The following is a 22,313-nucleotide window of genomic DNA, read 5'->3' as shown; positions in this document are numbered from 1 at the left end:
GCAGCCCTGCAGTACAGGATACAACATCATGTTTTGTTTTGCTGTTTGCAATCCTGTGTTTTTATCAATGGTGTGGTCATTAAACTGAGGCCAGGAGATCTTACTAGCATCATAAACCAGCAGCTACACACAGATAGAGGACAGGGATGAAATTTACAGGTTTGATCGTTTGGACTTTGAAACCATTCCTTTGAATAAACCTGCACGTGTTTCTATAGTTCATTTTACTGCACAAGGGAAACACCTTGGATTGCGTGCCTCACCTATGTTGGGATTACTCCTAGAATGGTTGATCCCTCAAGTGCTGTAAAATGCTATAAGAAAATATGGCTGTGTTTTATCCAGGTGGAGTACATGAGTACACCCCTTTTATACAAGTAAACAAACATTGCTTGTGCCTTAATCAACAGTATGACACAGGAATTTATTGCAAGCTTGTACCTTGTATCAGTTCCTCCCCTGTTCCAAGTCCAAAATGCATTCTTTCCTACCAGAATGTATATTATGAGCAAGATTATTCATTCAGCCCTTGGAAAAATATAACACAATACTGCTGTGCAATAGTCAGGGATGCAAATAAGACCCCCATTGCATAGCAGTTTCGTCTATTCCAGGTTTTACTGCAAGCTTAGTTAGATGCACCTCAGTTATCATAGACAATCCAGTGAAATTCATTTGTAACCACATGAGCCCATGGAAAAGCCTGGAATGGCTCACACTGTGTCGCAATGTTGTTGTTTGTTTTTTTTATCAAGTCTCCATTGATCTGCGCATAGCTGCTGTTCTGTATTGATTGCAACAGGTATTTATTGGAATCTGCAGGTGTCGTTTTGGAATCAAAACCCAATTAAAACATGATTTCTCTTTTATCAGTGGGTTGGGTACTATGAAGCTGTAAAATCAGCAATCTAATCAATGTGTGCCCGGGAGATGGGCGTAAGGTACCGGTAGTACACTGGGGCACAGTGACACACCCCTAGGCTGGACTTGAGCGGGGGCGGCAGGAGAGCTAAGGGGAGTTTGAAGTAAAACGAACATAACGTTATAAAACTAGCAAGTTTCTGTTCAGTGTAACTTTTGATCCCAGGCTGCCCTGCTGCATCATGTGTCTTGCTCGCAAATCTAACCCAACGTTCTTTAGGCTTCAGTCCCAATTTCAACAATCTGCAGGAGCGATTGTGTGTCTGGGTGCTTAAAGTGTTACGAGGAAAACTGAGGATCGCTCTAATATTGTAGTGCAGGAAAGATAACTTCACTCAAAACTGCAGATAGCTCTAATCTCAAAAGTAAAGATAACTCCACTCCAACCTGCAGATCACTGCAAATAGTACAGGGAAGATAACTTAATTCAAAACTGCTGATCGCTCTTACAGTACAGGAAAGATAACTTCACTAAAAACGGAAATATCCATACAGGAGATATGTCCATCTTGATTTCATTTTCAGCACGAAACACTGAAACGATTTAACTACTGATCTAGGGTACTCTATCTGCTACTTAGTGCCAAAAAAGATAATCGTGTGTAAAATAACATTTCAAATGTAGAAGTCAAAGATAAATCAATCGGAATATACTGTATCAATACAAAGCCAGTTGTTCTTTTTGGATTGAACCTGTACATACAGTTTAAATGACTGTGCCTGGGACCCACACCTGCAGTGTGTGAGTGTATAGAAATTCAGGCCTGTCCCATCTCAACAGCACCTCCTCTAATCAGATCTTAGGGGGCCATTTGCTCTCCAAAGGCTCAATTCGGATGCAATCTCGAGCACTTTCCCACAACTCGTTGACTCTATAACCCGCTTCACGATTCAGAGTTGTGGCCAACAACTATTTGCAGTTTGAAGTCATTTGTGACATAAATTAGAGAATGTATGCAAATGTACTCTACTAGACCTGCATAAGGTGTGTTAGAGGTGTGTGTGTGTGCAACTATTCTGCAACAATAAGAGAATGCAGGAGGAGTCATTTTACATAGTGGCTGCCTAGTGGCTGCAGTGTCCGTCTCTGATCAAAGGCAGTCCTCCAGATTTTTCGAGAATTGTAGCATTTGCAGAAACACCTCATTGGAAAGCTACGGGCACAGGCAAGTCATGATGGCACGAGCTCGCAGCAACTGAACACAAGAGACCCTGAACCACGGAAATCTGTTTCCATTTCCGCTGCACTGCGGTAGAAGCTCACACTCATTTTCTAGCCAGTCACCATACATGACTGCTGAAAGAGCGGTCTGAGCCAAGGTTGAGGGATTTTTGTAAACCTGCATAATCAAGGGCATTGTATCGCTCAACAGTGCACTGATGAACACGAGATATTTCCATCAAGCAATATCATCTAATACTCTAAAGAAGGACAGGCTGCAAGAGGCACCTGGAACAGTCAAGAGCAAATCTAAAGCAGCCAGTGCGATCGGCCATACAGAAAAAGTTTCAGACTGTAAATACAAGGTTAGAGAGCCTGATTCAGTTAACAGGAAACAGGGCATGTTTGAAGGCTATGGAAAAAACTTTGATCAGCATCAAAAGAGGAGATAATCACTCCTGGATCGTTTTAATCATATGGCAACAAATAACACCGTCAAGAGGATGTGAATATTTGTCAGTTAGTTAGTAAGTTGTGTAAGATACTCCACTTATATATCCCAGTTTAAAAAATGTAATTTAAAAGTTAACAGATGCGTGGATTATGGATTGTGTGATTTTAGCAACGTTTTCAAAGAAATAAGTCTTCTCATTATAGAACAGAGGGAAATAGCGCTCTACGATCCTGGGTTCTAGTGGTTCTAAACGTTTGTCCAATTACATAAACAAACAATACATTCTGGGGGTCCCAAGCATCTCACTAATTAAGGGCAGTAGCGCGTGCAATGCAGGGTGAGTTTGCCTCTCCGCACAACAGTGCCCCCTACTGTCCAGCAGAAAAGACTGACAGACTGTGAGACCGAAGGGCCCCCAACTGGACAGACAGTGCAGGAGAACTGAAGGTTCAGTGGGAGTCTTTCCAATCCCACGATGGAGCCATCTTCCTCTTTTACACCCAGGAGCTCCCAGGACGTCAGTGATCTTCCAGCCTCTGGAGGACAAAGGCCAGCCCTGCAGGTGTCTGTCTAAGCTTTCTAGCCGCCTGACCGGTAGAGTTCACTGTAGCGTGATGAGGAGAAACAAACCTGCAGTAGTGCCAGAGCCAATGCGACATTCCCTCTGGAATCCCCAGCGAAGACCACTGATTTTGCACAGCCAGGACACTCCCCCGCGCTCCTGACTGTACCCCTGCGCACCACACGGCTGTGCTTTTACCGGATGAACCACTCAGGTACCCCCATATAAAGCATCAACAATTCTGGACAACTTTTAACCACAGAACCCCCAAGAGCTCCCTATAGGCAGGTAGCTAGCTGGGCAGGCAGGTAGGAAGATAACGTTAGAAGGAGAGTGGGGTTTTTTCAGAGCTCCCACTCTCTCGCGTTTTTTAATTCCTCTTGAAATCTTGGACTATCAGGTTCACAGCCCCTGAAAGGGGCTCTGCAGCAGCCCTGACAAAATGATAAAAGAGGTTTAAGATTTCAAGCCTATAGGATAACACCTCCTCCCAATGGAACAGAGTCCCACAAGGGTTCAGGGAGCCGCAGGTGAACCAGAGTAACAAGCAGCTCTGTGTAATCAAAGAGCAAGGTGTCAGGAAGTCGCCAGACGTGACGCTTCTCCTTGCAGCAGTAGAAGGTTATGCAGCATCACGCCCGGCTTATACAAATCAGAAACAAGGGGAGGGGGGGGGGGAATTCTGTGCAGATGTAGGACCAACAATTGATCAAACAAAGATGAAGCCTACCCTGTATCAGTATAACATGGAGTAAATGTTAATCTCCAATCAAGCATAGGTGGATAAAATTGATCAGTTAAGAGAAGCGGCGAATTTTATCTTCCAGACTTGCAGCAATCTAGCAGGTGTGATAAATAATGTACGAAGGAGCTTGTATCAAATGGTGATAAAGGTTTCATTAATGGGTGTCTGTCCTAACTATCCAGACAATTCTTCCATTTTTAATTGGGAGTTAAAATAAAAAGCGAGGTGTCGGTGCTTGTGAGCCTTGCTGTGCATGTGTTTTTAAAAGCTAGTTGGTTTGTTCTGTGGCTTTGCTGATCAAAGCCCTGCTGAATGTCGAGCACATGTTGCCCTACCTTAGCCTGCTATTCTCCTGGGAAAATGTTTATCTTTCACCTTTTGTTGCAGCTTCCATTGACTGCAACTGACCCTGGATTGACTGTCACAGAGCACTGAAGACCTGCCATTGATGAAAGCCACATCAAAAGGGCTGGCGTGGCTACTGTCGGCAGCCCTTGAGCTGACCTGAGAGAGCAAACACTGTCCACAGAGCAGCCGAGGACAGGGGTAGACAGGCAGGCAAGCAGGCTGCAGCACTATCTCCCCAGAGCGGGGAGAGGGGTTGAGTAACGAAAGTGGAGAGGGAGAGGGGAAAAGGATAGGGGAGGAAGGAGCAGAGGTGAGGGTGATGGAGAGAGTGCGAGAGCAGGGAGAAGAGGGGGAAGAAACAGAGGAGGGAAGAGGGAGAGATGGAAAGAGCAGAAATGAGGGACAGGATTTTTTTTGGAGTTGGAAATGATTGCGATTCCCACAGAATGAGAGATAGAAAGAGAGATCGGGATAGCGGGGGAGAGAGAGAGACAGGGACAGGGGAGTGAGAGAGACACTGACATCTTCGAAGCCCAATTTCCAGGTGGCTGGGTTAAGCAGCTTTCTAATTACCAGGAGGTGATCATTGGAAACAGAGACCTGCTGTTCAAAGGCTTCCCCTTATAAACTGGAGAGAAGACAGAGCTCTCCCATCCATTAGGAGCCAGGCTACTGTCCCATAAACCCCATCCGCTCTCTGCAACACTTCACACCTCCTGGCTCTCATCTCAATGATGTCTTTTCAGTCTGTCTGTCCTGGGGTGCAGAGTACAGCAGGGACCCCAGCTCTGAAGGGGTGGGAGTCTGGACAGCTACGGCACGAAAGGGAGGCGGGGGGAGGGGGGGTTATTAAACTGCTGAACTTAGTTGAACTCAGAAACTTTGTTATAAGACCCGAATTTATGACTTTGCAGGGCAGAGGTGAAAGCTAGAAAGCTAAAAAGAAAGTGCTAAATTAAAAACTAAAGAAAAAGAAAGTTTGCAAGAAAGAGCAAAATAATGAATGAAAGAAAACCAAAGGGCAAGCAAGAAAGGAGAGTTAAAGCACACCTCCATGACCCGGCACTGGGAAGCTTTTCTTAATCACCTCAATTACCACAGCTTCCCTCGGCACGGATCAAACAGGCCAGCCCAGGAGCTGCAGCGCTTATTAAACACATGGCCTGCTTTTACAGGTGCCGGGAGGCACGGAGGGGCACTGGGTGTTCAGGGGGGCTCCACAGCTGGGACAGGGGTCTGGAAAGTCTTGGCGTGGGAGGTGAGGGGCTAAAGTTTTCCTGAAGGTGAAGTTTCCTTCTGCGGATTCACTGCTTGTCCTGTTGGGCAGATAAGAGATAAAACAACATATTAAAAAAATAAAATAAAAAGGGTTGAAAGGTTGAAATGTTTGGCGAACGTAATTTTATGACAATCAAATTTATAGACGATCCCTTAGGCAAGATAGAACAGAATGTTATTTGGAAATGATTGAGTGCTCACCTGGGAGTCGTGTACAGGAGTTTCGCTAAATAAAGCGTATTTATTTTGTTACTTTTAATATGCGTTTGCTTGATATGGTGACCCAGCGGACTGGGTGGCAAGCTGGAGTGGCAGTTCTTATGCATGTGCCAGCAATAGTGTGATTTAAACCCCAGCATGACGCAATAGTACAGATGGGAGCCCTAAAGCTAAAACACTGATTTTATTTCTAGATTTCTGGCTGATGTCATCCCTTCATTTTCTCTTGATCACCATGGCAACGAAGGTTAAGGTTTGGAGGGGAGGTATGATTATCAGGGTCTATGTAACCACCCCTGAACGCATTAGTAAGTAAAAAGAATTAGCAGAATGCATACATATTCAATATCATATTTCATAATTGTTTCTGAAAGAATATTGCATATTTTTTTCTGCAGATAACAGCTCTGGTTATCATGCACCACACAATATTGTTTCCTGTCCCAAACACGTGCACTGCATTAGCTGGATAGGTTGCTGGTAGCAAAGACATCTATTGAACTATGTACTTACAGCTGTGGGGTATTCAAAGAGCCGAAAAGCTTGCAAAATGGGAGAAAGTATTCCACCTACCGGCTACCAGCGGTACTGCTCTTACAATATTACTCAGCGTTTTAATCATATCGTTTTTTTGAAAGGAAATTACCTGTTTTACAGATGTGTTATAATTGCTAATTCTTTAAAAACATGTATCGTTATGCATCGGTGTCTCTTTTACACGCGGAAATTTAGGTGATATTGATATGACATTGAAAAGCAAGTACGGCTATGAGCGTTAATATCAAACGTTATGTTTCAATAGTCTTGCTGTTTTCAGTGGTTTACATATCGAGAATAATAATTATATGCCACGCTTTGAGTTTGCATTGTAAATGACCACGTTCACAGCACAGACCGTGGGGGGAACTAGAAAGTTTCGTCCAAACGCCATTGTGCATCTGTACAGTTGTGTCGACAAGCCTCGGTCAATGAAGTTTTTACCTCGGAAGACACAGAATTGTTCACAAACAAGAATTAAACGGTTAGGGGAAATAGTTGTACAATTATCCGCTATTTGTTGAATTAAAAAAAAAAAAAAATACAGATTAACATCATTTATTGACCTTAAGTGTAGAGAATGGTTTTAGCGAAACTGTGATGCAAAGCGTTTTAATGGTCTGCGTTGCGGTTGCTCTTGAAAGGAAAATCCTTCGTTGGCACCCATCACTTCAATGCAACGCTGCTGTGAATGTGCCCACGATCACGGATCACTCACCCAGCTGGCCGGAGGGCAGCACTCCGTGTGATGTGACCGAGGTCAGGTGGAGGCTGGTCGAGGGCCAAGCCTTTGAAGGCGGCACCTGATCTATGTGTTGCACGGTAATGTGGTTTGCCTCTCTTTGAATAAAGAAACCCATACCGGCCGTGAACTATTGTGAACGAACTTTTTACACTTCACGCAGGTGATATTAGACCGCTGGAAACGGACACCGGCGAATATGACCCGAATTCAGTGGAAATTAGCACGGCAACGTACTCGTTGTACTGAGCACAGCAGCGACAGCACACACCACCCTGCTCCGGGGGGTCGCTTCCCCCGCACACGTTTACAGCGAGAATTTCCAAACAGTTTTACAAATACCTGCATTAGCTCCTGTCAATTTGCATGTACTTTCTTTATTTGAAGTTTGTTGCCGGTATGCTATCTAACATGGTCAGGTTAAAATGCGCCATCTAACGTTAATGTCCAAAACTAACGTTTTAGCCGGTGCTCGAATTTAATAATAATACAATATGTTGCTAAAGCTGGCAATACAGATTTAAGTGGTGTATGTGTAAGTAGATTTTATTAAATTGAATTAAATTAAACTCAATTCTACTCTGCTCTTTCGTTGGTTGACAGTCCGGCATTGCGTGCTCGAGTACCCGGCTATCGTTTAGTGCGGTCTAGCTAGCTCCTCGTCTGAGCTCTGCTAGCCGGGTCTGGCCAAAGATGTCCTCCTGGTGAAACGCAGCGGCTCTCATGTCAACATGTCCCTGCTTCGGCTCTGCTCGCTTTCCAAGGGGCTCCCCGGTCGCTTACTGCAGGAACAGCACAGGCTCAGTCTGCTGTGCAGTGCGGACCCGTGTCAAGGATGCCTAAAACGCAGGAGACACGTCCACGACACAAGAGCAGCAGGTAAAGTCACGTTGAGTTCGCACTGCAGTCAAGCACGTCACTTGATGAAGTTTACACTGCGGACGGGTGCCGGCAAGCGAGTCAGATTGTGTGTACTGACGGTACCCCAACCTTGAACGGACATTTCCAGCATATTATATATGAAATGAATAGCAGTCCCTGGTGCTTTTAAATACATGTCATACAGTTTACCCTGTGTGGTATACAGACGCCTGCCGTGTTTGTGTATATTATGATAACGTGTAAATACTGATAATGTACTGTTTTGTTACTTTGTAATCGCTGAACAGCGTGCTAATCTGTAATTGTAATATATCTACCGTGTCTTGCCTCACATTAGAACAAGCAATATGATCACCTCGCGACACTCTTTCCCAGCATGATTACTTTCAATATTTTAGTTCCGGTAAGCAGATGCTTCAATTGCAGCTCTCTTACGGAATTAAACGTTGTTGTCACTTCCTGGTACATAATCACTTCATGTGCTGGCAATCAGTGCTGTCCAGTGGTCAGGCTGCAAAGAGACCATGTGACTAACCGCACAGGCATTGAGTAGGTACAAGAAGCAATAGCATGGCAGGGATGCTTTCACCCATTTCAGGTTTTACTACGAGCTTGATTAGCCAGTCTATAGGCAACAGTCTCAGGTGTGTCTCGTTAAACTCGTAGTAAAACCAAGAATGGCTCAAACTGCTGTGCAATGGGAGCCTTATTTCCATCCCTGCTGTAGTGTGTGTGTGTGTGTGTGTGTGTGTGTGTGTGTGCATACCGTGTTTATAGTGTGACCTGTGGTGTTATACTATATTTCCTGAATTCAATAAATAAGATCTTGAACCGTGCATTGATTTTGCACCCTTTCTTTCTTTCGCTCTGGCTTCAGAGAGACCCTGGGTTTTGTTTCGGAGGAGTTACTCAGCAGGGATCCCGAAAAAGGAGGATGGGAAAAAGAGGACGTGGGAGCAAACCCAGCTGTTGGATGGTAAGATTGTTGTTCATCACGGACCATGCGGCCGTGCCAATCTGAGTAGTACAGAGTCATGTTGTGCAGGATCACACAGTACTAGACTATATACTGTACAAGCCTCCCAAGCTTATTTACAGTCTCTCAGTATAGAGGAATGGAAATAAGACTCCTACTGCATAGCAGTTTGACCCATTCCAGGTTTAATTTGAGTTTGATTAGCCACTGTTTCTAGATAAGAAACCCGGGTTTGTCTTATTAAACTCGTAGTGTGACCAGGAATGAATCAAAGTGCTATACAATGGGAGTCTTATTTCCATCCTTGGTGTATACTATAGACAACCTGAACTCTTTTTTCTCACCCAGTTTTGGATGCCAGGATCCAGCAGCTGCAGATGGACGGCGTGCTGGATGTGAAGCGCTCGGAGGTGCAGTTTGTGAGGGTGTCCCAGGTGGAGGCCACCCCGGTCAAGGCGAAGGCTCTGGCCAAGGAGAGGGAACCCCTGGGGGCCAGGAAGGGGGGGGACCAGGACCGCCTGGACCCCAAGACACAGCCCAGCCGCTGGATGGAGAAACTCAAGCAGGAGAAGTGGAACAAGAACAAAAGGCAGCTGAAACTCGACCAGAATGCCAAACACAAGTCTCTGCAGGGCAGCCATATGGCAGATTCCAAGGGAAAGGCACCTGGAGCCAAGAGCGACAATCCCAATCCAAAGACAGATTCCAAGAAGACAGCGGTTGGATCCCGTTTAGACAGAGCTAGTTCCAAGGAGGAGTCGCTCTTGGCGGAAGTGGAAGATCTGGACCACCGCTTGAACCAGCGGGAGCAGCCCGAGGGAACGGAAAGGCTGCTGGAGGACCGGGAGGGGAATAAGTACGGGGACGCCCAGCTGAGCATCCGCTCCTTCCTGGAGGCCTGCATCTTCAACGAGGACGTGGAGAGAGCCCAGCGCTGCCTCATGGACTACCACCGCAACCTGAGCCGACGCAAGCAGCTCAGCATCAACACCTACAACATCATGATGCACGTCTGGGCCAAGAAGGTGAGTCCACAGCAAACCGTGTTGGGGATGGACATGAGACTCCCACTGCTTAGCAGTTTGATCCATTCCTGTTTTTACTATGAGTTTATAAAGACACACCTGTGCTTGCAACCTGTACACTGTGCAATCTCACCATGTCCTTAAATATCAAGTTAAACTCTGGCCAGGTACAGTAGCTCTTCAGGTAGTTATGTCTATTAAACCTTGAAAGGAACGAAACTCCTGCAGTTGCCTAATACAATTGTGGAGCTCAGTCCTCCTCAACTGCTAGTGATTTTTACTTACAGTGAATGCGGCTTTTGGCAGGGTTTCCTGATGTTTTTTTTAAGTGCTCCTGGGTACATATTTTAAGGCATTAAAATCTTGCCGGCTTGACATTTTAATTGGAACTGTTAAAGCAACACAAGTCTAAAGCGATTAGCATTACATGTTTATTTTTGTATGTTTTTTCCAGAACTGCAATTAACTTTTTTTTTAAATTTTTTTTTATTGCATCCAATTTGGAAATGATTTCATGATTGCTGGCTTTTCACTGTTCGATTTGCGTTACAAGGTTTTAGAAACCCATGCATCAGGCATTTGTATAACAAAATGTACAAGGATTTTACAGGGTCAGCAGCCTCAGTCCAAGTCTTGTGGTCTACATGGCAGTGTTGGAGAAGCTTACTTATCTCAGGATTTTTCCTAAACTGTTGATCTGATAGATTGAGGGGACAGGGAAGTGTGAAGGATGCTGTTGTCGGCAGCCTCATTAGAAATCGCCCTGGCAGCTGATGTGAAGACAGTATTACATGATTCGTCAGTCTAACACAGACTTTTTATAAATGTACCGTATTTAAAATGTCCAGATACGCATCTCTTCACGAGAGACCCAGGAAACAAATACTACATACATTCCTCCTCATCAATTCTCATGCACATTTCTCACTAGTCAGTGATTACATGTACTTTGAACAAGAAAGTAGTTACAGGGATGAAAATAAGACTCCCATTGCATAGCAGTTTAATCCATTCCAGGTTTTAGTACGGGCTTGGTTAGCCTCGGTGTATAGGTAGCAGTTCAGGTGTGTCGTCTTAAATTCATCGTGACACCAGGAGCGGATCAAACTGCTGTGCAATGGGAGGTTTATTTCCATCCGTGAATCATGAATCTAATTGAAAAGACATTAGAAAGGCTGGTTTCACAGACCTGATTAGTTCTGTTATTGGACTTGCTTACTTAAGGTGATGTCGATCAGTCCAAGATTAGTGCTGGTCAGGATCTACTGAAATACTACATGAAATAAAAAGAAATGACGCTAGCATATGCTTGGAGAATTTATAATAATAATCAAGTGTCTTTTTATTGTAAGTAGAACGTGAGGTTTAGGTTTTGCCCGCTTGTCCATTAGGATTAGGGTTTGGGTCCGGACCGTACACCAGTAAGTACTGTATACCAGGTTTTTATCATATATTATACCACCAGAGTAGACGAGACCAGTGCTGGTGTTTCCAAGGTAAGTGACTTCTGTTATTTTTTTTCACAAGGTTGAATCTCGCACGTTAACCCTGATGGGGTGAGCACACGCCCCAGCTCCCAGCAGCAGTTCCTGCAGTTGCGTTGGTTTGAGTTCGGGCTGCCTGCGTTAACGGCTTCTCCTCTGCGTTGCCAGGGCTCTCTGGGTCACATCGGCCGGCTCTTCGTTCTCCTGGAGGAGGCAGGCTTGAAGCCTAACCTGGATTCCTACGCCGCGGCTCTGGAGTGCATGGGCCGCAGCCCTCACTGCTCCAGTCGGGTCATCAGCAGGTACAGTACCATTCAAACAGGGATCATAATAGTTTAACCCTTTAAGATACAATGCTAATTTTTTCAAATATTCGCAGAGGTGCACAATGCAGGTTTAATATTTACTGACAGGTTGGATCATCCAAATTGTGAGTTTCCTCCTTGTGATTCTTGAGTCGCACTCAAATGTATTTTAAGAGGAAACCATTTGAACCCCTTAAGGGGTTAAACATTTTTTACATTAAACATTAAACAAAAGCGTTCAAAGGATGGAAATAAGACTCCTGTTGCATAGCAATTTCACTTTTTCCAGGTTTTAATACAAGCTTGATTAGCCACAGTGTGTAGGTAACAAGCTCAGGTGTGTCTTATTAAACTCGCAGTGAAACCAGGATTGGATTAAACTGCTATGCAATTGGAGCCTTATTTTCATGCCTGCTTAGCATCAGCTACCTGAAGGTCTGTTATTTTTCTATGTTGAGGAGCAATCGGTAGCAAAATAAAAGGAAATCTGAATCGGTTGATCATAGGTGACGCTGGCTCCTACTTCTGTAAAGACACTGGCTAATCTCACCTACTTTACATCTGTATATGCAGGGATAGAAATGAGACTCCTATTGCATTGCAGTTTCACCCATTCCAGGTTTCACGACAAGCTTGATCAGCCCCAAGAGCAGGTGTGTCTCAAACTCCTAGTAAAACCAGGAATGGATGGAAATGCTATGCAATGGGAGTCTTATTTCCAGCCCTGATACGGCAGGCAACTGGAAGTAAAGAGCAGCTGCTGAAGGGATTGCCATTCACAGTGATAGCGAACTCCATACAAATTTAAAAGAAACAAAAAAAGCCAGCAACATGAAAAAACAAACTTGCTGTAGCCTCTTTTTACGGCTGCCCTTGTGATGTTTTCATTTAAAGCTTGCACGAGGGTCGAGGTGGTGATTCACAGCAGTTGTTATTCCAGTGTTTATTTGAGTAAGTTTGTCTCTCTTAGAGGCTAACGCGTCACACGGGCTCATTTAAACTTTGTCTCAAACGAGTGTCCCCGAGGTGCGGAGAGTGTTGCACTGATGTTAATTACGGAACATAACAAGTGGGATTCTGTGGGACAGCTCTGCGGTGTTACTGTCCCAGCGCAGTTTAACATGGACCTGTTATGTTCAGCCAGTAGCTTTAGAAATTAGAAAGGGACCTACACACTGCTCATCAGTGCAGCACAAGAACACCTGCTTGTCGCATGATACCTGCTTCTGGGAAACAGGAGCCTGCAGTAGCAGTCTTTTCTCACTAGATGCCAGTGGCTTCTTGTAATATATCTTTTTTTTTTTTTTTTTTTTTTGTCCTCTGCTTCGTAACACTGCTGTCCGTTTTGCTGCAGTTCTCTGCTCCTTGCAGATTGAATGACGTGAGCCCAGCTAATGAGGCGGTGTGGAGTCTGGCGGGTACTGAGATTCGATAACTGTAAAGGTTGTTGAATGCAAAGGCCTGCCTGTTCACTTATAGCTCAGTCTCTAATGGTCTCAACCTGTGTGGCAATGTGTTGTACAGCTACTCAAATAATGCTGTAATATCGATACTGTTAGACAAAGGGTGGACGGGGATCCTAGCAAAATGCAGTCCTGAGCAAGATCAGAGATGAAATCGTTCAGTAATCCTAGTTTAATGTATTGATCAGCCTCCCCAGATGTTCCAGTCACAAGCTTTCTTTGTGAATTTTTTTTTTTTTAAGTTTAAGTTAAACTTAAAGTAACACAACCCCCCTCAAAGCTGTCAGTTGTACAGCTGTGGGGTCAGGCTGACCCAGATGGTATCTGTTTAGCGCGGCTCAGCTGCAGAGTTTTAATGAAGAGAGAGAGAGAACTGAGCTCTGCTTTAAAGCAAATTGCCAGGAAGGCTGGCTAAAAATGAGGATAACCTGCCACGTGTAACACACACTTGTGTGAATCCCCTTTGTTCAGGGGAATGGCTGACCTGAGAAACGCATTCTTGAAGCTACACGTTTCAGTCACAACGGGCAAGACCGCACATCTGGCAGACGTTGATTTGGTGCTAGGCACTCGGTTGGCAGGTGCTTTTGAAGGAACAGCACCAAATGGGGCTGTAGATTTTGTACCTGCGGCATCCGTCTGTAAGAACTGGAAACATTTTGTGTGGCCGGTAATTCATTTATTTATTATTATTAGGTTCTTTTTTTTTTTCAATACACTAGATACATGTTGCTGGCCTTGCTCCATTGAGGAATTCACAGTTTCCATGGTAACTCTGTGTGCAGTGTGACTGCCACAGCTCTAGATCTTCAAGTCTCAAGTGTTGTGATTCATTCACTGTGTCAGGACATGGATGTTTGTGAAATTATTCCATACCCTGTACCAGGGTTAGAACAATAATTGATCCGAGGAGTACTATTGATTGTTTATAGTACTGGAAAATGATTGCTGATTAACAGATTATTGGGGGGGACGACACACATGTAAAAGCCTTGTAATAGATTTTAAACAATTTTCCCCAACCCTTTCGAAATTGCCCAAACACACTGTGCCCTTATAACACGCGCTACAGTATTAGTGTAACTGTAGTTGATGTTTTACATAGTTTTTGGTAAGTGTAGGGAACTGGGGCATAAGTGGATTATAAATCATTGTGTGAAAAATAGGTCACACACAGAACGTACTGGCCATGGATTTATTATACAGCTATAAACCCTGATATAAACATTCTTTTATACACATCTGGAGGTGACTGTTTTTATGGGAGGTTTCCATCAAAACCATGGCATGACCAGCTTGGGGAAGCCCAATTGTAAAATAGTAAAGGATGGTGGAAGAGACAGTGCTCTTGTGTGGCTGTGTTTTGCTGCATGATTTCCTTGGGTTTGTGAATCGTCACTCACACATGCTTACCCTATTTCGACTGTGGCCCTGAAAATGTCAGTAATTCTCCCCCTGTGTTAAGCCCAAAATATTGAGGGAGCAATGGTCTGATACTGCCGCCTAGTGAGATCCAGAGGAGGTACGGTTGACATTTGTGTGTACGAGGGTATCTGTATCAAGGTAGGGTTTATTGATGGGAGTAACTAATAATAAACAAATGTACACTACTGCATTTGATACTGTATAAAGACATTTATTCATATCCTTGGCTGTTGTGGAACTGTAGCTGGCGAGACGATTTGGCAGCACTGGGTATTGGCAAACGGTGTCAGCAGCGACTCTGCTTAAGATGCAGGCTTTTGCAGAATCCATTGTTTCTTATTTCCCAGGACAGGTAGTCTGCAAACAAGATGCTCAACGAAGCCAGGGTGGATCGCTTAAGGGGGTGTCTGTTAACCCTGTGCTCGTTGTGTTTTTTCTCCGCTCCACTCCGTTTCAACAGCCCCCACCGCAGTCACCTTGCTAAAGAGCTCTCTGCGTAAGTGGGTTAAATTACAAGCTGCATGTTATAGATTGCTATGAAGTGGAGGCTCGTGTGATAAATGGCTGGGCCCGATTCCCAGCACGGTAAAGGACTGAGGGTGACTTCCGCAACACAAGGTCGTTCCGAGGATAGCCTGCTGCATCGGTTCCAGATAAATTTAGCACTCAGATAACGGCTTTATCTGAAACAGTTAGATGGGCTGGGAGCTATTTATGATTTTCATTAATCCTTTTGAATCTTCAATAAAAATACTTGTGTGTCCATTTGGCAGTTGTGTGTGGCGCAGTGCCAAGCTTGTGTGTTCTGGCAGTAAATTATCCTGTGGGTAGAAAAAGCCTGAATGTCAAAGACTGTAATAAATATGGGACTAGTGTATTTCATGTTTCACTTGAATATAATAATTTTAAATATTGTAATTTCATTCCATATGCTACTGCGATTTAAATGGATACACATGAAAAGCGTATTTTGCTATCTATTACATTTTTGCTCACAAAAATCAAGTAATGAACGCTTACTATGGGAACGCCTGTAGATGCTGACGGCTTTGAAGATTTGGTTTTTGCAAAAACATGATTTGAAGTATGTTTTTCTTTTCTCTGAAATGCTAACATGCTGTGTGAAGGACATTTAATAACACCCCTCTCTCCATTCTGCCTGAAGGTTTTTTCCCCAATGACAGAGAGAGAGAGAGAGAGAGCAGGTGTGATAATTGATCTCAGTAACACGATGCTAATGACATCCTCTCTGAGCATCAGCTTCCTGCCTCATGTCACTCTCTGGAGGATGGCAGCCAGTGACTCTGGACCTGCAGACCTCTCTGATCCCCCAGCTCGGTGCGGAGCGCCAGAGGAAGAACTTTAATCTCTGCCACCGCTGTAAATCTAACCCCATTCGCCTATCTGTGTATTTATTTATTCATTATCATTTCTGTTCATTCATTATCATTTCTGTTTAAAGAACCACAAGTCGAACTCTAGTGAAACCTAGCAAGGACCTTCTTTATCACAAGTTATTTAGGATAATCTGGAGATGTTTGGAGGTGTCTGTCTGTACGTACATATGTTGCTGTTGCAGTTGAAGATCTGTATAAAGAAGCACCATTCCAATTGTGATGAAATTTGGAAACAACGTTCTTTAGCACACGTTGGCACTGTCAGAATCTAGAGAAGTTTGGAGGTGTCTGTCTGTATTGTAAGCAGTTTAGCCTGTGCGTACTGGGGGTGTAGTTCGTGGTGGTACACTCTGATACTGACTGATTTGTTATTCGGAGCTATGGCGTGGTTATGTACATTTTGAACACAGTTGGTGTACTCTGTAGTTGGGTCCAGTCTTCGCACCACGCTCCTCTGTTTAAGCATTGGCGTCACTTGCGTTTCTCTCCCTGCACTGTTTGCGCTCTGTCCGCCAGAATCTGATATAAAACAAACCAAGACGTGACTGGAAAGCTCAAGTGCCCTTTTCTCCTCGTGCTGGTTATATAGTTTCCCAGAGGACTGTCTGCTGAATCATGATTGATCAGTGGCAGCAAATCCTTCAACTGAGAGAGCGAAGGAAGGGGAAGAGTGAGCCAGGCTGATTGTTCACTTCATGGTCGAAGATGCGCGCGATGAAATGGAAACTGCTGTGTTCTGGAGTTATTTCTATCTCTGCCAAAACACTTTTGGATCAGAGCTGTCCCGCATCGGTGGTTAAAAGAGCCACACTGATGACTAAGGCTGCAACGATTCATTGTGCATCGATGAATCGCGTCACTTTCTCTACGTGATGCATATTGTATCGTGATAGATGACCAAAAAGCACAGCCTGTTGTAGTTCACCACATGGTTCTTGAATGAACAGTAAGTGGGCTTTACAGTTGGTACGAATACTGTCCATATCTTATTAAATCTGTTGTCTTTTAACAAAACAGTCAATCATTAAATGGCCATTTGATCTTCTTATGCAGGATACAAGTAGCTCATCAGGACCACCGCGTGTATCGTGACTTCTATTGAGACTCATCGTATCGTGACAGAAGTGTATCTTTACACCCCGGCTGATGACCACGGTGCTTTTTTTAAAAAAAAATACATATATTGCTGACGTAGAAAAAGATAGACTGTGACATATAAAATAAATTCAGTTTACTAAATCTAAAACCAATTGTAAAAAAAAAAAGAGAGGGAGAGGAGAGAAAAAGGAGACTCATGGTTCCAACCCGACTGCAGTGTTAATAGTGTTTATTAACTGTTTCCAGTATAGCATACATTCACCAGTGTACTGAACCGTGCCGTCCCAGTTCAATGCACGAGTCACATCTGTATTCGTTTAAGTCTCCTTGACAGGTATTGCTTATTCCTGGTCTAATAAGCTGTGTTAAGGGACAGAGTGATAATGGGAGAAGGAAAATAATAAGACTCCTACAGCATAGCAGTTTCCTACACTCCAGGTATTATTACAGGCTTGATTTGCCACAGTGTGTGGATAACAAGCTCAAGTGTGTCTTATTAAACTTGTAAAATCCGGGATGGATCGAACTGCTATGCAGTGGGGAGTCTTATTTGCCTCCTTGGAGTCCTAGTATTCACCGACTATGAGGCACAGAGTGTGTTAGTGGCAATTAGCACAGAGCTGCCGTTTATCCTGCCTGCCGCTGCGCTTGCCAACTTCGTACAGCGTAGAAAAAAAGAGAAACGTAACACTCGCTCATTTATCATTGCAATCTCTGCTCTCTCATGGGTCATTACCTGAAATAAAACCACTGTTCTGATGGTAATGGCTGATTGGCACAGAAGTGGTTTGCCGGTTGTGGATTAGTTACCTAACCTGTTTGGAGATAGCATCTGTCTGAAAACAATGAGAGCTGGCTAGGCTGGCACAGTAGAAATGTTCTTGTGTGCACAGGTCACTGCCTCCCTTCTCGATGGCACTGCGTTTTGAAGTTGTTACCCAGTTAGCCCACACCTGCGTTTCCAGTCTGGAAACCTTTGTCTGTAGAAATAATAAGAAAACAAATACACCTATTCATTGCTTGTAATGATGACTATAGGCATTAGCCTACAGTAGCCCATTATGCATCAATTGATTAATTATTGATCACAACAAATTTGTGTGCTGTTAAATATTTGTTGATTAAATCATTTCCCTGGTGCCACTTTTTGGAGCCTCACCTAACAGTGAAGGAAATAAGACTTCCATTGCAAAGCAGGTTGATCCTGTCCTGGTTTTACTGTGAGTTTAATAAGACACACCTGAGCTTGTTACACTGTGACTAATCAAGCTTGTATTTAAACCTGGAACGGCTGAAACTGCTATGCAACATGAGTCTTATTTCCATCTCTGTGTAGCTAGCTACCAAGTAACATTGCTAGAGTTCTTCCATTTGTGTTTGATTTGTGATGAGAAACGGCAGAATGTTCTTGCTTTCTGAATGCATGTACAGTGTTATAGCACTGTGTGTAGTAAGATGCTCATGCATGTTTTTATTTGTATTTGAAGGCTCTTGTGAGGAGTCTACACCTTTTTCTTTTTCTTAATAGTGTTCTCAATGCAGTTCTCAATAATTACAGTCTGTTATTAGAAAATTGCTTGCTGATTGCACCTCTAGTAACTCTTGTGCTTTCGATTGTGCTGCAGATGCCTGGTGAAGGCAGCGCTACAGGGTAATGTTAGACATCAGGAAATGCAGCGGTTGCACATTGCATAGCGGTTAGAGCCATGCCTGGTTTTATTATGAGCCTAATCAGGCTAGTGACTTTCACATGTTTCAGGGAGGGCTCGGAAGTATCATTTCTACAGTGGATTCCACTATAAGTGGAGCATGCATATCCATCAACGAATGACATAACATAGCTTGTAGTTCTCGATATCAAGCCTTCTTGACTCATTACACTGGTGCCTGTCTCAGCGAGGTTTCCCAGCACTTGGGACTGTAGGCTGAGCTAGCAATTAGCACAAAACAGATCCTACACGCTGCCTCTTTCATGGTGGCTTATTAGAGCGAGCTTGCACACACTTTATTTATTGCGGCACCATCCCTATAGCAGTTCAACCCTTTCATGTATGGCGACATTATATGGAGACCTAAAAAAAAACTCTTCTTGTTTTTTATATAGGGATAATATAAAGTAACAGGTAACCAGGGCGAATTAATTAATGAGTGAATGAACGTCTAATTGTTGCATCTCTAGCTACACAAAAAAAAAAACTGATTACGTGATGCAGGTCCATCAGAAGCAGCAATGGAGACTCGCACTCCTCTCTGTAGCTCTCTGCTCCTCAAAGCTTTTTGACCGTGGGAACGTTTCTGAATTTCTCATTCGGTCGAAGCACCATTTCGCTTTTTTTTTTTTTTTTTCAGCATTTAACTTGTTCAACGACGTGAATTGGAAGTGCATTAAAGTACAGATCTATCAAGCTGCATTTAGAGCGTAGTGTAGTGGATTGCGATGACCTCAGCATCGCAGTTGTACTGGTTGTTCCCAGCTGCTGTTGCTCGCACAGCATTGAGGACCGCCGCTCGATCTCTGTCCTTCTTTCCCCATGTCTGTCTCCAGGTGTTTTCAGCAGCTTGAAGAGGACGGCTTCTCCATCGAGGACCTGTTTAAACAGTGTGTTTTCCAGGAGGACGAGCGGGAGATGGTCCTGAAGGCAGTGCAGACCGTTCATCCAGACTTCCTGCCACACGCCGACGCAGAGATGAAGATCTGCTCTTCCCCCTTAGTCCACGACTTCTATACAAAGGTATCTAGGCACTCCGCTGTCTGATTGCTAGCTCAGCAGAGACTGATTCACTGGTTATTCGGGCTGAGCTCTCCACAGAAATCAGGTGAGGCTCATTGGTGTGGAGCGGGCTGATTTACCATTCAACTTGAAACTTTTGTCTCTTGTATGTTGGAAAGACTCCCTGATGTCTTCGTTGAGAGAGGCTCACGGCAGGTTACAGCTTGTTATTTTAGCAAGGTGCAAATTCACTCATCGGGTACGCTGCTCGCTGTGTTCACACGAGTTAATTAAACGGACTCTGCAGGGTTATATGTAGCAAACTGTGTCCTACCAAAAAAATAACTAAAAATCTAATTTGACGTGAAAAATCCTATTTTATATATATACATATATGTATATATGTGTGTATATATATATATATATATATATATATATATATATATATATATATATATATATATATATATATATATATATATGTTTATACACACACACAAACTCTACTTGCCGGTCAAGAAAGGGGATTATAAGCTGACAATCAATTGCTGCGTGACAAATGCACAACAGTGACTGACGCACTACAGGTTACAAGGTGTATCAGATAGAGGTAGATTTAGAACCTTCTGCTGACTAAGATCTGGAGTCCTACACAATGGTGGAATAGCAAAGGTCTGCATACATCACTGTAGGTGTCTGTGCGTGTGTCTGTCTGTCTGAGCAACATGTGCATCTGCATGTCTTTGTGTCTACAGGGATGGAAATAAGACTCTGATTGCATTGCAGTTAGATCCATTTCTGGCTTTACTGTGCGCTTAATTACACATGTGAGCGTGTTACCGAGACACTGTGGCTAATGAAGCTTGTAGTATAACCAGGAATGGGCAGAACTGCTGTACAATCTGAGTTTTATTCCCATCCTTTGCCGGTGTGTCTGTCTTGGTGATGTGTGTGTGTGCAAGTATTTTCTGTCACTCTCCCCCTCTGTCCTGTACTGTGCCTGTCAGGGTGGGATTCCTGGGCAGAGCTCAGAGCTCTCCTCGACCCAGGGAGAGGGCCACAGCTGGCAACGCCTGACCATTGGTGTCTTGCGGAATTACACCAGCAGCCCATTAGAACAATCATGCGCAGGGACACGCAGAGCTGACAGTGGTGGACACGCAGCGCTTCAGCTTCTGCTCTCCCTGTCTTCAATCAAGTGGCAGAGATGCTTCACAGCTATCCTGCTCCAGAATCTGAACTTTATTCCAGAAGATGACAACAGTAAATAAGCTCTTCTCCCAGTAACGCGAGACAGCTGGTGTACAAACACTTTGTCAGGGTTTGTTTTCTGTTGAGAAAAAGGCTTCCTCAGTAATGAATATTAGAGCGCAAACAATGTGACGGGGGTGTAAACAATCCAGAGACGTGAGAGCGGTAATATAATAACGGGTGGAGAGCTTTGAAATCGGACCCTCTGACTGGCCGTCCGCCAGCCAGGCACCTTTGCTTAATAGTGCGTTACATTTCCTGTGATTAGCTGAGACAGGTGTGCTGGTGACTTATTCAGCTGGCCCCTGCATGGGTTTTATTCCCGTTTGTTTGGGCAAAGCTAGCACGGCCTGTTTTCAGTTGCGCTTATCTGATTTCCGTGGATAAAGCGAATTGGATTCGCCGTGGTCTGATTACTCGCAGGGACAATCCCAACCTGCACCTGCGAATAGCACTTTCCATTTCCTAGCGCCCAGGACTGGGTCCCAGTGTTGCGGAGGGATCTGTGTTCAACGCTGTGCAGCTGCAGGAGTTTGGCCGTAATGCGTGCACACCAAAGCTAGTCAGACTGGGGTTTGATCAGTGTTTGCATGGGAGTTATTTAACCCTTTCATCCACGAAATATTGAAAATAGCTGAAAAAACATGTAATGTATTTTTAATGGAACGTTTTTCGATTTGTTTGCCGTTGCTGTATATGGGGGTGGAATGGCATCCTCAGATGAGCTCGTCGTGCATTTGCGTCCTCTGTATGTTCCCATATAAAGACTAGAAGGGTTTTTTAAATAGGATTAAATAGGCACTGCAGTTGTGCTGGTTGGGCAGTAGGAGGCGATCAACTGTTATACTGGCCCATGGTCCAGCCTGCTGTACTGTATGGGACACTGTGCTGTGCTGTCTTTAGCAGAGTTGTCCAACTGGTTCTGCGAATTCAGCCATGACCAGGGAATCCTTAGACTGTACAGAGGTCAGTACTAATTCCCAGGTGTTGTTTCTGCAGAGGGAGTCAGCAGTGTACCCGAAGATGGATTTCCCCCTGGCAGAGCTGGGTGAGCGCTTCAGCAGGCAGCTGGCGATGGAGCAGGCGGGCAGCGTCACAATCGAGTCTGTGGAGGCCTCCAAACCTCTAACTGAGCACATGATCCAAATGGTACTGCAGAGCGCTGGGGCATGGCTATCAAACGCTGAGATGATTGAGCTCTGGCACAAATAATAAATGTGAACTATATCTATCTGTCTATCTATCTGTCTATCTCTCTATCTCTCCCCATAATTCAGTAACGCAAAAACAGCATCTTCAGTACTAATGTAATTCAGTAGCGTGAAAAC

General features: G+C 44.2%; 1 protein-coding gene across 1 annotated transcript; it reads left to right on the top strand.

The window, feature by feature from the left end:
- The first annotated feature begins 7,638 nt into the window (after window positions 1-7,638).
- LOC121301138 (DNA-directed RNA polymerase, mitochondrial-like) lies at window positions 7,639-22,278 on the top strand. Its single transcript, XM_041230267.1, has 6 exons — window positions 7,639-7,847; window positions 8,728-8,826; window positions 9,175-9,851; window positions 11,504-11,637; window positions 19,569-19,755; window positions 21,985-22,278. Exons 1-6 carry the CDS (start codon window positions 7,700-7,702, stop codon window positions 22,195-22,197), a joined length of 1,458 nt encoding a protein of 485 aa, XP_041086201.1. The 5' UTR covers window positions 7,639-7,699; the 3' UTR covers window positions 22,198-22,278.
- The last annotated feature ends 35 nt before the right edge of the window (window positions 22,279-22,313 follow it).

This window comes from Polyodon spathula, chromosome 27 (assembly GCF_017654505.1).
Source record: "Polyodon spathula isolate WHYD16114869_AA chromosome 27, ASM1765450v1, whole genome shotgun sequence".
In the NCBI taxonomy this organism is placed as follows: domain Eukaryota; kingdom Metazoa; phylum Chordata; class Actinopteri; order Acipenseriformes; family Polyodontidae; genus Polyodon; species Polyodon spathula.
The sequence above is the reverse complement of the archived record's forward strand: the minus strand, read 5'-3'. Positions and strand labels throughout refer to the sequence as shown.

Bases quoted from the DNA above. Each gene is read 5' to 3' on its own strand.
- LOC121301138 (XM_041230267.1), top strand. From the start codon at position 7,700: ATGTCCCTGCTTCGGCTCTGCTCGCTTTCCAAGGGGCTCCCCGGTCGC. The intron at 8,827-9,174 runs GTAAGATTGTTG...TTTCTCACCCAG, and splicing joins GCAAACCCAGCTGTTGGATG to TTTTGGATGCCAGGATCCAG. The intron at 9,852-11,503 runs GTGAGTCCACAG...CTGCGTTGCCAG, and splicing joins TGCACGTCTGGGCCAAGAAG to GGCTCTCTGGGTCACATCGG.